We start from the raw sequence: 12,727 nt of genomic DNA on the forward strand, positions 1-12,727 counted from the left end.
GGTCCAAGCAGAAGCATTGCCTGAGCTGTCCCAGTGGTCTGTTTTATGATCCATGTGGCACCATGGCTGTAATTATATGCATGCTGCTCAATTATGGTTGAGTTGCGCAGAAGAGTCATGAACCAAGTGTTAAGTAGATAGCCCTTGTTGTCCAACAGCCACTTTCTTGATTGATGTAGTGGCTCAAATACTGAGAGTGCAGCGGGTGGGGTGGATAAGCAGGAGGCCTTATCCCCTTCTCCTCCCTCTGCAAGCAGCCACGTGCTCTTCTGTGCTGCTCCATCTCCCTGCTGCAGCACTCATGTCTGCGAATAAGTGATCTGACCAGAAACCTGGAAGTCAGAACTAAAGGCTTCTCTGCGTGCAGCACCACTCCATGCTTCACCAACTTTAAACTACGCTGCAAACCACCAGACACTTGGGCAAACTCAAATAGAGCCAGTAGCAACTAATCAGCAACTAAGCAGAGAGTGATTGATGATCCCTTTAAATTAGGCTTGTCCAACCTTTTCTCTTGGGGGCCACATTTCCATTCTTTTCTCACTCAAGGGGCTGATGAGCAAATTTCAGAAAGATAATGTTTGGCACAACATTAAATATCAATTTCAAAATAAAGTTGAGAAATGAAGAAACAATTTGCTAAGCAACAATAAAGTATTGTGAAAACAATAAATTGATAATTAAAAAGTGGAATTAATAAAGATCAGCATTAGAGTGTGAGAGGAACAGAGTCCGTCTGGCTCACTCCCAATCTCTTAATGTTCACTCACTCACCCTCACCCACTGTGCGAGTGGGTGGATTGTGTGTGGGGGTGAGTGTGAATGGGAATCCTGAGACTGCAAGTGAGCCAGACACGCACACAATGCCACCCTCGCTCACTAACTCTCTCTCACCCTCATTCACTAACTCCCTCTCTCACCCTCACTCACTAACTCTCTCTTTCACTCTCACTCACTAACTCCCTCACTCACTAACTCTCTCTCCCACCCTCGCTCACTAACTCTCTCTCCCACCCTCACTCACTAACTCTCTCTCTCACCCTCACTCACTAACTCCCTCTCTCACCCTCACTCATTAACTCTCTCTCCCACACTCACTCACTAACTCTCTCTCCCACCCTCACTTACTAACTCTCTCTCCCACCCTCACTCACTAACTCTCTCCCTCGTTCTCACTCACTAACTCTCTCTCCCACCCCTCACTCATTCATTCTCTCTCCCACCCTTATTCACTATCTCTCCCACCCTCACTCACTAACTCTCTCCCTCACTCTCACTCACTAACTCTCTCTCCCACCCCTCACTCATTCATTCTCTCTCCCACCCTTATTCACTATCTCGCCCAACCTCACTCACTTACTCTGTCTCCCACCCTCACTTACACTTGCTGTCCCACTCTGACTCACTATCTCTGCCACCCTCACTCATTCACTCTCATTCCCCCCCCACACTCACTCTCTTTCCACACTCACTTTCTCCCGCACTCACTCTCTCTATTCCACACTCACTTTCTCTCTGTCCCACACTCACTCTCTCTCTCTCTCGACCATCACCACACACCCCCACCATTGTATCCAGCCTCTCCCGACCTGGCAGGCAGCCTCCTCCCCAGTCCAGCCCAGCTCAGCAGCCTCACTCTGTCTCTCTTTCCCTCTGCCAATACCTTTTTTTACCTCAGCACACTCGCTACCACCAGTGTTGCTACTCCTCCAATCACAGATTGCTTCTCTCCCACATTTGTGAGTGAGCCTATCAGCAGCAACCGCAGGAGAGGAAAAGCCTGTGATTGGAGGAGCAGTTTCTTTCAGAATCTTCCATTCCACTTATTGACATTTTGAAAACTACCTCCAGGGGCCACGTTGGGGGGCTTTGCAGGCCACATTTGGCCCATGGGCCATGCTTTGAACAAACCTGCTTTAAATAGAGCTGGTGAGGGTGGTCCTTCCTGCTGCTGAAATCGAGCTTTAACTAGAGTGGTGAAGCCCAAAATGGCAGCACTGGCATCAAATTAATGTTACATGCTGACTGATGTCATAATCTGCCTACTCTGCAAACCAGGTGCACGCTCCTGACACCCGTCATCCCCAAAATGGCATTCAACAAGGCTGCACCAGAAGTGAGAGTGTGGCACCAATGTCATTTTAGAACCAAAATGGCACCCAAAACACTGAAACTACAGGTGCCGTGGAGCCTAATTTCGTGGTCCTTATCTCTCTTTTGCTACAGCATGCTCCTTCAATGGCTGAAAGGAGAGGTAGTGCAATTTAATTTCAACATGATACTCTGAGGCTGAACAACTGGGGAGACTTTGAGCATTGCCTTATAATCTCCTGATTTTCCCTTCCCTTTAGCGACGAGGCTTGTGACACTATTGGTGCTTTATTTCAGCAACTCACCTGAGGTCAGATGCTTTGCCATAGGAGAGCCAGGGGTTGAAGCCCACACATCAACACTGACATGACACACCGTTACTCTGAACATACTGCCCAGACAGTCTGCTATTTTGCACAGAGAGAAAGAAAGAAGACCTGGATTCATATAACTCCTTTCACAACCTCAGGACATCCTAAAGCACCTTACAGCAATGTACTTTTGAAGTGTAGTCACTATTGTAATGTAAGAAACGTGGCAGACAATTTATGGTCAGCAAGGCCCCACAACAGCAGTGTGATAATGACCAGATAACCTTATAATGTGCTGATTGAGATTTTAATAATGGCCAGGGCACTGAAGAGAACTCACTTTCTCTTCAGAATAGTGTCATGGGATGTTTTATATCCACTTCAAAAGGCTGATAGTCCCACGGTTCAACATCTCATCCAAAAGTGGCACCTCAGACAATACAGCAATCACTCAGTATTGCACTGGAGTGTCAGCCTAGATTTTGTGCTCAAGTCCCTGGAGTGGAGTATCCCCCCAGCTTCTGAATCTGTATTATCAACAGAGCCACAGCTGAGAACGGTCAGATTAAGTATGGTCAGGGATAGAGGGTGGAATCGTCCCAGATTTAGACTAAGTGTGGTGGCAGGCGGATAAAACAACGTTTTAACTGCCAGCCACGATGGCGGGTTTTCACGCTGTATCGTCCCAAACCCGCCACATTATTTATACACTCCCGGGAAACACACCGTTTCCATGGTGGGCGGGCTCTAATTCGCCCACCCGCCGTCACCCCGCCGCTGCATCACTCTGGGCACCATATTTAAAGTCCAGCCGCAAGCATACATTGCAGTGCTTCCAGATCACCACTGCTGCACAGAAGACATGGCCCTGAAACTGAAGAGGACTGCAGCCCCCAGGTTCAATGACATGTTCCTCGAACACCTTTTGGATGCCATGGAGGCCCGCTGGGATGTCCACTACCCCCACTCTGACCGCACGATGGGCAGCAACAGCACTAACCCGGCTTGGGAGGCAGAGGCAGCGGTGGTCAGTGCCAATGCCCTTCAAAAGTGGACAGCCACCCAGGGCCACAAGAGAATGAATGATCTCCTCCGTTTCACGAGGTGCTGACGGTGAGGTTGGCGGTCCTGTACCAAGTGAGCGTCCAGCAGTGCAACATCCATCAGAACCATGCTGTAAATGATTTGTCCTCTTTCACAGGTCAGTGTCATGCACTAGTTATCTCCCCTTCCGCTCGCACATCTGGGAAACAGCCAACAGAGTCCACAACCCAGGGATTCCAACCAAGTCCCAAAGAAATCTCTGAAGAGGAATCTGAAGGCACCCCCCCTGAAGTTCCGTCACAGCGCTCACCCACACCCTCCACCAGCGCAGAGACACATACCTCGGTGGGACCTAGCTTTAGAATAGCCCCGGGATCACAGTCTAGAGAGCAAGTTGCACCATCCGATCCACAGCAGGTGGAGGCAGGGACTTCCCAGGTTTCTGGCACTCGGAGGATTGCTGGAGGCTAGAAGTTTGCTAAGTTGGAGTCAGATGAGAGCCTCTGGACACCGTGATGTCACAGTTGCTGGAACTGCATTGCCACAGTCCCAGTCTGTTATAAGCAACAGACAGCCCAACTGCCTGTGATAATCATAAAAGGGGAGGGGCCCAGTCTTTTAGGTCGAGATTGGCTACAGAAGAAAAATCTCCACTGGTCCGAGATATTTCACCAACAATCAGTTAGTATTGTAAATACTCCCGTTCCACAAGAATTAGTGCTGTTATTGAATTTCTTAGATTCTTCACCCGATATGCGAAATAAATTAGGGATTGGATGAACAGAGATCCAATATTGTTGAAAGTCAGAGACTTTGTTTTGCAAGGATGGCCAAACTCGCCTGTATCTGAAGAATTGAGACCATTCCATGTCAGAAACACAGAATTTAGCTGTCGAGTCAGAATTTTGTTGTGGGGGTTGAGAGTTGTTGCCTCATCACAAGCTGGATATTCAAAATGGACAGATGTATTTGAAGTCAAACTGCCAACATCGAACGCAACAATCGAGAAGCTACATTGCAGTTTCAGCATACATCACCAACCTGAAATTGTAATTTCTGATAATGGTACAGCCTTTACCAGCACTGAGTTTCAGAAATTTATGGATCTGAATGGAATCTACCATATAAAGACAGCTCCATGGCATCCCTCATCGAATGCTCTAGCCAAGAAGGCTGTACAAACTTTTATGTCTGGTATGAAAAAGTTATCGGAAAGCACTCTGGAACCTCAACTTCCCTGGTTTCTCTTAAGTTATCGTACAACACCATATTCGACTACAAGTTCAACACCGTTGGAGTTAATGAAATGCCGTCTGCATGCATGTTTACACTTGGTGTTTCTGAATTTAGAGAGGAAGGTAGCGCGGAACCAGAATAATCAGAAATTTAACCATGACATACACAGTAAAGTTCGCACATTCAGTGTAGGTGACACTGTACACATGCAAAATTTCAGCAGTGGACCCCACTTGTCTTGGGGAGCCATTGTTTCAGAGACAGGTCCATTATCTTTCCAAGTACGAGTAGGGGATAAAATCATCCGTAAGTACGTTGATTACATTCGTGCCAGAGGGGCATTCCGATAATTGACCCATCAACCTATGATTAACATTGAACCGTTGACTTCTGAGGTGTGTGATCGATGTAAAAGAGACATTCCAGATCATTCAGAGGAGTTGCCAAATCCTGAGCTGCCCAATTCCGATGATGTGTCTTATAGTGCAGTTCCAGATCCTGTCGATCCTGTTCAGGAACCTCCAGTGGTAGATCTACGCCGCTCTAGCCGTACACGAAGAGCACCTCAGAGACTTGATTTATAATCACCTGGAATTGTATATATATTTGTTGGATTGTTTAAATGTGTTTTGTAAAGAGTAATTGTAAAAAACTGAAGGGGGAGGAAATGTGGTAACTGCATGTATTGTCCCTCCCTCCTGTCAATGGCGGGTCATGTGATGCACTGTGGGGCCTTTGACCAGTGAGCTCTTAGCGTGGGCAATCCGGGGTGGGGTAGTGAAGCCTTTCAGCCAAGGGATCAGGTCCAGGTGCAAGCACTCCGAGATGTCTCCGTCATAAAGTTTTACTGTTTCTTTACGATACCTGTCTGCTCCATGGAGCTATCACAAATAACTTGCATGAATTTCAGGTACTCAGTGAAGTTCTTGCTTTCTTTCAGCGAGAGTATATTTCACCCAGTTATATCTACTACCAATATATCATACACCTTAGAAATCAGATAAGACACATGTACAGTCTGTGTCAAATTCCCAGCTAGAGGAAGGTGCTCCAGCCAAGAACATGTAAGAATGTAACTGGGCACCTGAAATGAATGATATTTGCTGTTATTGCCTCACTTTCACTGGGGCAATGGATAAGAACATATTTGCTGTAACAGAAGTGGAACATTTTAAACAAATCATAATTTTCCATGTCCTCTGCTAAACAGTTACTTTGTAGGCTAATGAGGTAAAAATGGACAGGAATAGCACCTTCAGTTCTCAGTCTGAGTGGATCCAAGTTGCACATTTCTCTACAAATGATATTTGCATAAACTATTGATTTCTTTTATCCTCACAGGTTCTTTGTCGTTGGATTTTAAGTGTTAAAAAGAATTATCGAAGACATGTAGCATATCACAATTGGAGGCATGCATTTAATACAGCTCAATGCATGTTTGCTGTGCTGAAGTCTGGCAGGATTCAGGTTTGTCACTGCTCAGTTTACTTTTAGATATTCTTCATTTGTTGCCAATTATTATTTAGGTGCCCTGCTCTTCATTATTGTTACACACCATTCTGTAAATGTCAACAGTTGCACTGTTAAATATCTGTGGCTATAATATTGCTGACCAAGCTAGCAGAAAAACACCACTTGGATAGTTAATGCTAGAATTTTCCAAAAATTATTAAAACTTTAACAATTAACATAAATTTGAATAACCAGACTTGAAACACCTTGTTATTTGCATGCACAATTTACATGCATAAGTTGCTTTGTTCATTTTAGTATTGTTTTTTAAAATTGGTATTAAAATATGCTTTTAGGGGGAAATGTGCCAGTACTGGGAATTGAATTAGGTGAGAAATGGTATGGTTTAACTCTCCCAGAGCAGCACTGACATTTTTGTGAGGCTGTGCTCTGAATATGTTAATTTGTATAATTTACCCAATATTTTCCACTTTTGACCACCACCAGAATTCCTATATCAGGCACATGACACACAAGGTTTTCCCTCTATAGACCCAATCATTTTCACTAATCACAAATAGCACCTTGTATTGTGCCAGTGTAACTTTTCCTTTCTCACACCTGCCATGTTTTTTGCTATTGACATTAGAGCAATTTAGTGATATATAACAAAGAATGCTGGCAAGGTCTTGGCCATGAGTTTACAGTGGTTACTAATTTGAAACTTTCCAAATACTGTTTGGTGATCTTTGCATTTATCAGGGAAAGGAAGCATTCATCCCATCGTGTCAAATTCAAACTGAGGCCCTAGAGTAGAATGGACAGATTGTTAACCCATTGCATCAGCCAGTCAGCCCACCTCCAAAGTTTATTTTTTAGGAGCTAGACTCTCACGGCATTGCTCATAGTGAGCCAGAGGGAACCGGGTGGAATTTCAACTTTGGACATAAGGCCTACCCTATATGGAACCTTCCAGATTTTCATTATAGACTCAAAGAATCAATTCACAGGGCAGAATTTTACATCCCGTGGGCTGGTGCACGTCCGACCCAATCAGGTGTAAAATAGCGCTCAATTATGTCAGGCGAGCATCCCGATGTCATCGTGCACTAGCGCAATATTTTGGTTGGCAGGTGTGCGTGAGAGTTGGCAGCGAACCCGCCAACAATTAAGAGGCCTATTAAAGCCCTTAATCAATTAAGTTCTACCTATTTTTCTCTGCCCGTCCAATCTTACAGCTGGCGAATGGTCGAATCACCAGGCAGCCTTGGGCAGGATTTTCCAGTTGTCGAGTGGGCATGTCAGGCGAGCCCGGGAGCAGCCGGGAAATGGTCCGCCGCTGCCTGCGATCGGCCCCCGACTGCGATTTCAAACTGAGGAACACAGCTCTCCCGGGGTGGGGCTGGGAGGAGTGTGAGCGCAAAAGTCTGCGTGGGGGAGCGTGCACTGAAAGCTCCCTGAGGGCACACAGCTGCCTCAGGGAGCTGAAGAATTGTGGATTCCAAAATAAAGATTTTAAAAATGATAGAAACATGTCCCCATATGTGACTCAGTCACATGAACAGGGACATATTAAAAATGACGTTTAATCATTTTTACTGCTTTTTAATTACTGTTGGAAACCTCATCTACGGGCAAATGAGGCCATTTGAACTGTCAAGCCCACGTGGGCTCAATGGAAGGGTAATTTCTCTGGTCCCACTTTCCTACCTTTTCCCCTTAGCCCTGCAATTTTTTTCCTCTTCAGGTGCTTATCCAATTCCATTTTGAAAGCCATGATTGCATCTGCCTCCACCACACTCCCAAGCAGTGCATTCCAGATCCTAATCACTGGCTGCCTCAATCGTTTGTTTGGCATGTTTCCATGTCATTTTTTTTTTCTGCCATTGCTCTTTCGCCAGTCACTTCTGGTTCTTGACTCTCCCAAAAATGAGGACATTTTCTCTCTGTTGAAATTTAATTCCATTGGAATAAAAAATCAGATGGGTTCTATAACCCAGCGCAGACACGATGGGCTGAATGGCCTCTTTCTCCGCCGTGACTTTTCTATGGCTGCATGGTTCTATAACGAGTGGGTGATCCATTCTACCAGATTATAACCACGTGGTGAAGACTAAATCTCCTGTATGGGAGGCTGTCAAAACAGGTTGAGGGCCTAATGTGTCCCTGATGTAGCAAGTAAGAATAATGAGGATTCTCTGTATTGCCCATTGATGTAAACCAACTGCAGTTGTTGCTGCATTACAAACTATACGATATTTATATATTACGAGTTGATCTCCCATGGAGTTCCACACAGGAAGGCAAGGCCAAATGTGGATTGGTGTTTGAGGACAGTGAAGCTTTGGCCAGTGCTTGCAAACATACTTCTATCCCAGTTTTAATGTCATATCTTCTTTCCTTATTTTTATATTTCTATTATAAATTCCAATGTCTGCATTTATAATGCTGGATAGAGTGGCAAGGAGGCAATCATTGATGGACAGAATGTGAAGGAGTCAATCAATGGATAAAAGCTTGTAATTAATTGGTTAGTGGAGGTGAATCAGGAACAAATGATAGGAACATATAGAACAGGGCTTAACAGGGATAAAACCCTATCACTGGGCTGGATTTAGTCAGCCCAATGGGGGGTTTAACCCACCAGTCGGTGAACTGGTGGGGAATCCCTGTCAGTTCAGTGGGGTGGCCTGACGGTATTAAGTGCCCATCAAACACTTAAGTGGCCAGCATTGGGTTTCCCACGATTCCGGACCCTGATGGCGGAAGTCCCACCTACTGAGGGATGTCAGCCAATCAGAGACCAGCAGCTCCCCATTGCTCATCAACGCCACTGGGAGCTGTGCTGGCTGCCAGAAATGCACCCACCAGAGGCCTAGGTTCACCAAAGGACCCTTGCCAAAGGTGAGTGAGAGCGGGATGGGAATTGCAGGATAGGGATTTGTGGGAAGAGGGGGAGGGGATCAGAGGCAAGGGCAGGGGGCTTGCTTTCAACAGCCCCTCCTTTCCCAATGTTGGGATCCTTGGTTAGGCACAGAGTGTCTGATAAAAAGGGACCTCCCCTGAAAAGCTGTTTGGAAACCTGACAAGGTTTACTGGCTGGCCTTCGAGAGGGGTGGGAGAGTCCTGCAGCTCCCATTTAATCCCTGAGCCACCACTAAATTGTGGTGGGTTCAGGGATAACAGGTGTCAGTTGGCTCATTGATGAGCTTAATTGACATCCTGCCGCCAGCAGCCAGGATCCATGTCAGTCCCTTCCATCCTCTGACTTTAATCGGGGAGGTTTTGCTGCCACAGGAAGACTGATTCCTGTGATTGATTGGACCCGGCCACCATGTTTTCCACTGCAATGGGCTGAATTATTTTATTTATTCTTTCATGGGATGTGAGCATCACTGCCAAGGTCAGCATTTGTTACCCATCCCTAATTACCCTTGAACTGAGTGATTTTTCTAAGCTATTTCAGAGGGCAGTTAAATGTCAACCATGTTATTGTGGATCTGGAGTCACATGTAGGTCAGACCAGTTAAGGATGGCAGATTTCCTTCCCTAAAGAACATTAGTGAACCAGATGTTTTTTTTTACGACAATCAACGATAGTTGTCATAGTCACCATTACTGAGTTTTCAATTCCAGATTTTTTATTAATTGAAATAAATTTCCACCAGCTGCCGTGGTGGGATTAAGCCCATGTCCCCAGTTGCATTAGCCTGGGCCTCTGGATTACAAGTCCAGTGGTATTACCACCACTCCAGCATCTTCCCAATTGAATACAGCCCCTTGTTTTTAAAAAAAAATTAACTCTTGGGATATGAAGATTGCAAAGCCGTAGCTGGTCTTGAAATGGTGATGGAGAATCTTCTTGAGATGCTGCAGTTCATGTGGCAATGGTCTTTCAACATTGCTGTTAGGTAGGAAGTTGTAAATTTTGCCTCAGTGATGGTGAAGGGATGGTGATATAGTCCTAGTCAGGATGATGTGCATCTTGGAGAGGAATCCGCATGTGATGATGTTTCCATGGATTATGGCTCTTGTCTTTCTAAATGGCAGAGGTCACAGATTTGAATGGTGATGTCCAAGAAGCTTTGGCACGGTGCTGTAGTGCATCTTGTGAGTGATACATACTGAAGCCACTTTAAACTGCTGGTAGAGGAAGTGGATATTTACAGTGGTGGCTGGTTGATCCTGGATCATGTTAAGCTTCTGAAATGTTGCAGCTGCACTTATCCAAGCTGGTGGAGCATATTCCATTACAACCCTGACTTGTAGATGGTGGAGAAGCTTTGGGGAGTCATGAGCTGAGCCACTCGTCACAGAATGACCAGCTTCTGGTCTGTGGTAATAGCCACGTCATTTGTTTGGCTGATCGATGACTTCCAGAATATTGATGTTGGGGACTTTGGTGATGGTTATGCCACTGATGTCAGGATGTTTGACTGTTTCTTGCTGGAGATGCTCATTCCTGGCACTTGTATAGTGTGAATGTTACTTACAAGCATGGATTTTTTCCAGGTTTTTCTGTATCTAGTCATGGACTTGTTTCTTATCTGAGAAATTGTGTATGGAGCTAAAAACTTTGCAATAATCAGCAAACTGCCACACTTCTAACCTTACAATGGAGGGTAGGTCATTGAAGAAGATAGTTGAGCCAAGGGCACTGCTTGTGGAACTCGTGCACTGATGTCCTGGGGTTAGGATGCTTTCCCTCCAATAACTGCAACCAGCTTCTTTTGTGTTAAGTATGATTCAACCATGAGAAAGTTTGCCTCATAATCCCCATTTTAGGACTCGTTAATGCCACACTTGGTCGAATGCTGTTCTGATAGCAAGGAAAGTCACTCTCATCTCTTCTATGGAACTTGGCTTTTTTTTATCCATATTAGGACCAAAGTCGTTATGTGGTCTTGACGGAACCCTAACTGAGCATTGGTGGGCAGGTTATTGATGAGCAAATGCTATTTTTAGCACTGTTGATGATTCCTTTATTCCTTTGCTGGTGGTTGAAAGTAGCTTAATAGGGCAGTAATTGACTGGGTTGGATTTATCCTGCTTTTTGTGGACAGGACATACCTAGGCAATTTTCCACATTGTTGGGTAGAGGCCAGTGTTGTAGCTGTACTAGAACAGCTTGGCTAAAGGTATAGCTAGTTTGAAAGAACCACAGCCAGGATCATCTTGGTACCTATAGTCTTGTTGCATTTCTTGGTTGCAGGCCACTCAGCCCAGTGATTCATCACATGCAGGTCTCACTCCTAAGCTACCTTCTAAGTTACACACTGTGTCAGTGTCTGAGTTAGCGGCTGTGAACATGAGGGCAAGTGACAGTGTTTCTTCATCATCACTGTCTTCCTCCTCTTCCACCTCTTGGTATTCCACCGCTGCCTGGTCAGGCTGCATCACTTGCCCAGAAGGAAAAAACAGTAAAAACTGGGAAATAAGCGTACTGTCCGAACTGGTCTTGTATACCTTAAAATGGAACACCAATAAAAACTGGCAAATGTGAGCACTGGTCCGAGCTGTTTTTTCCTTCTGGATGTGTTTCTAAAAGGGGTAGGGAGGGGGGTTACTAAGGTTACTAAGGTGTTACTACAACTTAGTACTTACACCATCTGCAGCATATAAATCAGAAGAGATTGTGGGACAAGGGGGTAGTGAGACGTGAGAGAAAGGGTTAGGTATGTGGATATCGTTGTCCTCTATCAGTTCAACCATGCTGCTGGCCTTAGCCTCAACAAAAGCCCGCTCCAATGATGATCACCACCATCTCCTCAATGGGGATAAAAACATGCACCAATGCCTGCACCCCTGCCAATTAGCACCCGCTGCCTCCAGTAGTGCACCACCTTGCCCTGCAAGGCAGGGGAAAGTGTGTCAGTAAGTGTGATGTAGTCGGTTTGGGCAAGGTGGCTGTCATGGTTGAATAACTAGAAAAGTCCGTGAGCTGTGAGATATGGGTGTGATGCTTGCAGCAATGCTGAGTGTGTGAGGTTGAGGTGAAGCTATGAATGTAAGATATGAATCATGATTGATAGAGATTGTTTATGGGGATGTGGTGCATTGAGCAATGTGTGAGGCTGGTCGTGAAGTTGGTGAAATGGCAGTCAAAGATACATTTGATGACCCCAACCACTCGTGTGAGGTCATTGGACTTTTCGGGCAATGAATCCAGGTCTTCGGGGTTTGATTTATTGCATTGACCACCTAAACTATCTGCTCCCACTGCTTCTCAGAGTTTGTCTGTAGGGCCTCTTGTCCCCTGTGAATAGAAAGCTTCTCTCCTCCTCTGCACCTTCTCCACCAAGTCCTCCAGTACAGTGTTGGAAAGTCTTGGAGCTCACTCTGCCCCATGTTGTGCCATTTTTCTTTCCCAGGTCAGGATCAGTCGTAGAATGACTCCCAGCACCTGCTTCAGACACAATGCACGTCCATGTTAAGAGGTGCAGACAGGTTTTAAGTAGTGCATGCTAGCTTGAACTGGTGCTGGCCTCTCACGATTTTGGGTCACCTACTGAGGTATGCAGCCGCTCAACAACACAGTTAGTGTTATTCACATTACAATCATGGTAATGAGCAGGCTGCACAAAATTGACAGC

General features: G+C 45.5%; 1 protein-coding gene across 5 annotated transcripts in view; it reads left to right on the forward strand.

The window, feature by feature from the left end:
* Positions 1 to 12,727, forward strand: part of pde5ab (phosphodiesterase 5A, cGMP-specific, b) — a 232,917-nt gene that overhangs the window by 198,455 nt on the left and 21,735 nt on the right. For all 5 annotated transcript variants that reach the window (XM_078543324.1, XM_078543308.1, XM_078543317.1 and 2 more), the window contains exon 13: positions 6,024 to 6,149. In XM_078543324.1, the coding sequence (XP_078399450.1) occupies positions 6,024 to 6,149 (126 nt within the window). The remainder of the gene's footprint in view (positions 1 to 6,023; positions 6,150 to 12,727) is intronic.

Source organism: Cetorhinus maximus, chromosome 1 (genome assembly GCF_964194155.1).
Source record: "Cetorhinus maximus chromosome 1, sCetMax3.hap1.1, whole genome shotgun sequence".
NCBI classification, from domain to species: domain Eukaryota; kingdom Metazoa; phylum Chordata; class Chondrichthyes; order Lamniformes; family Cetorhinidae; genus Cetorhinus; species Cetorhinus maximus.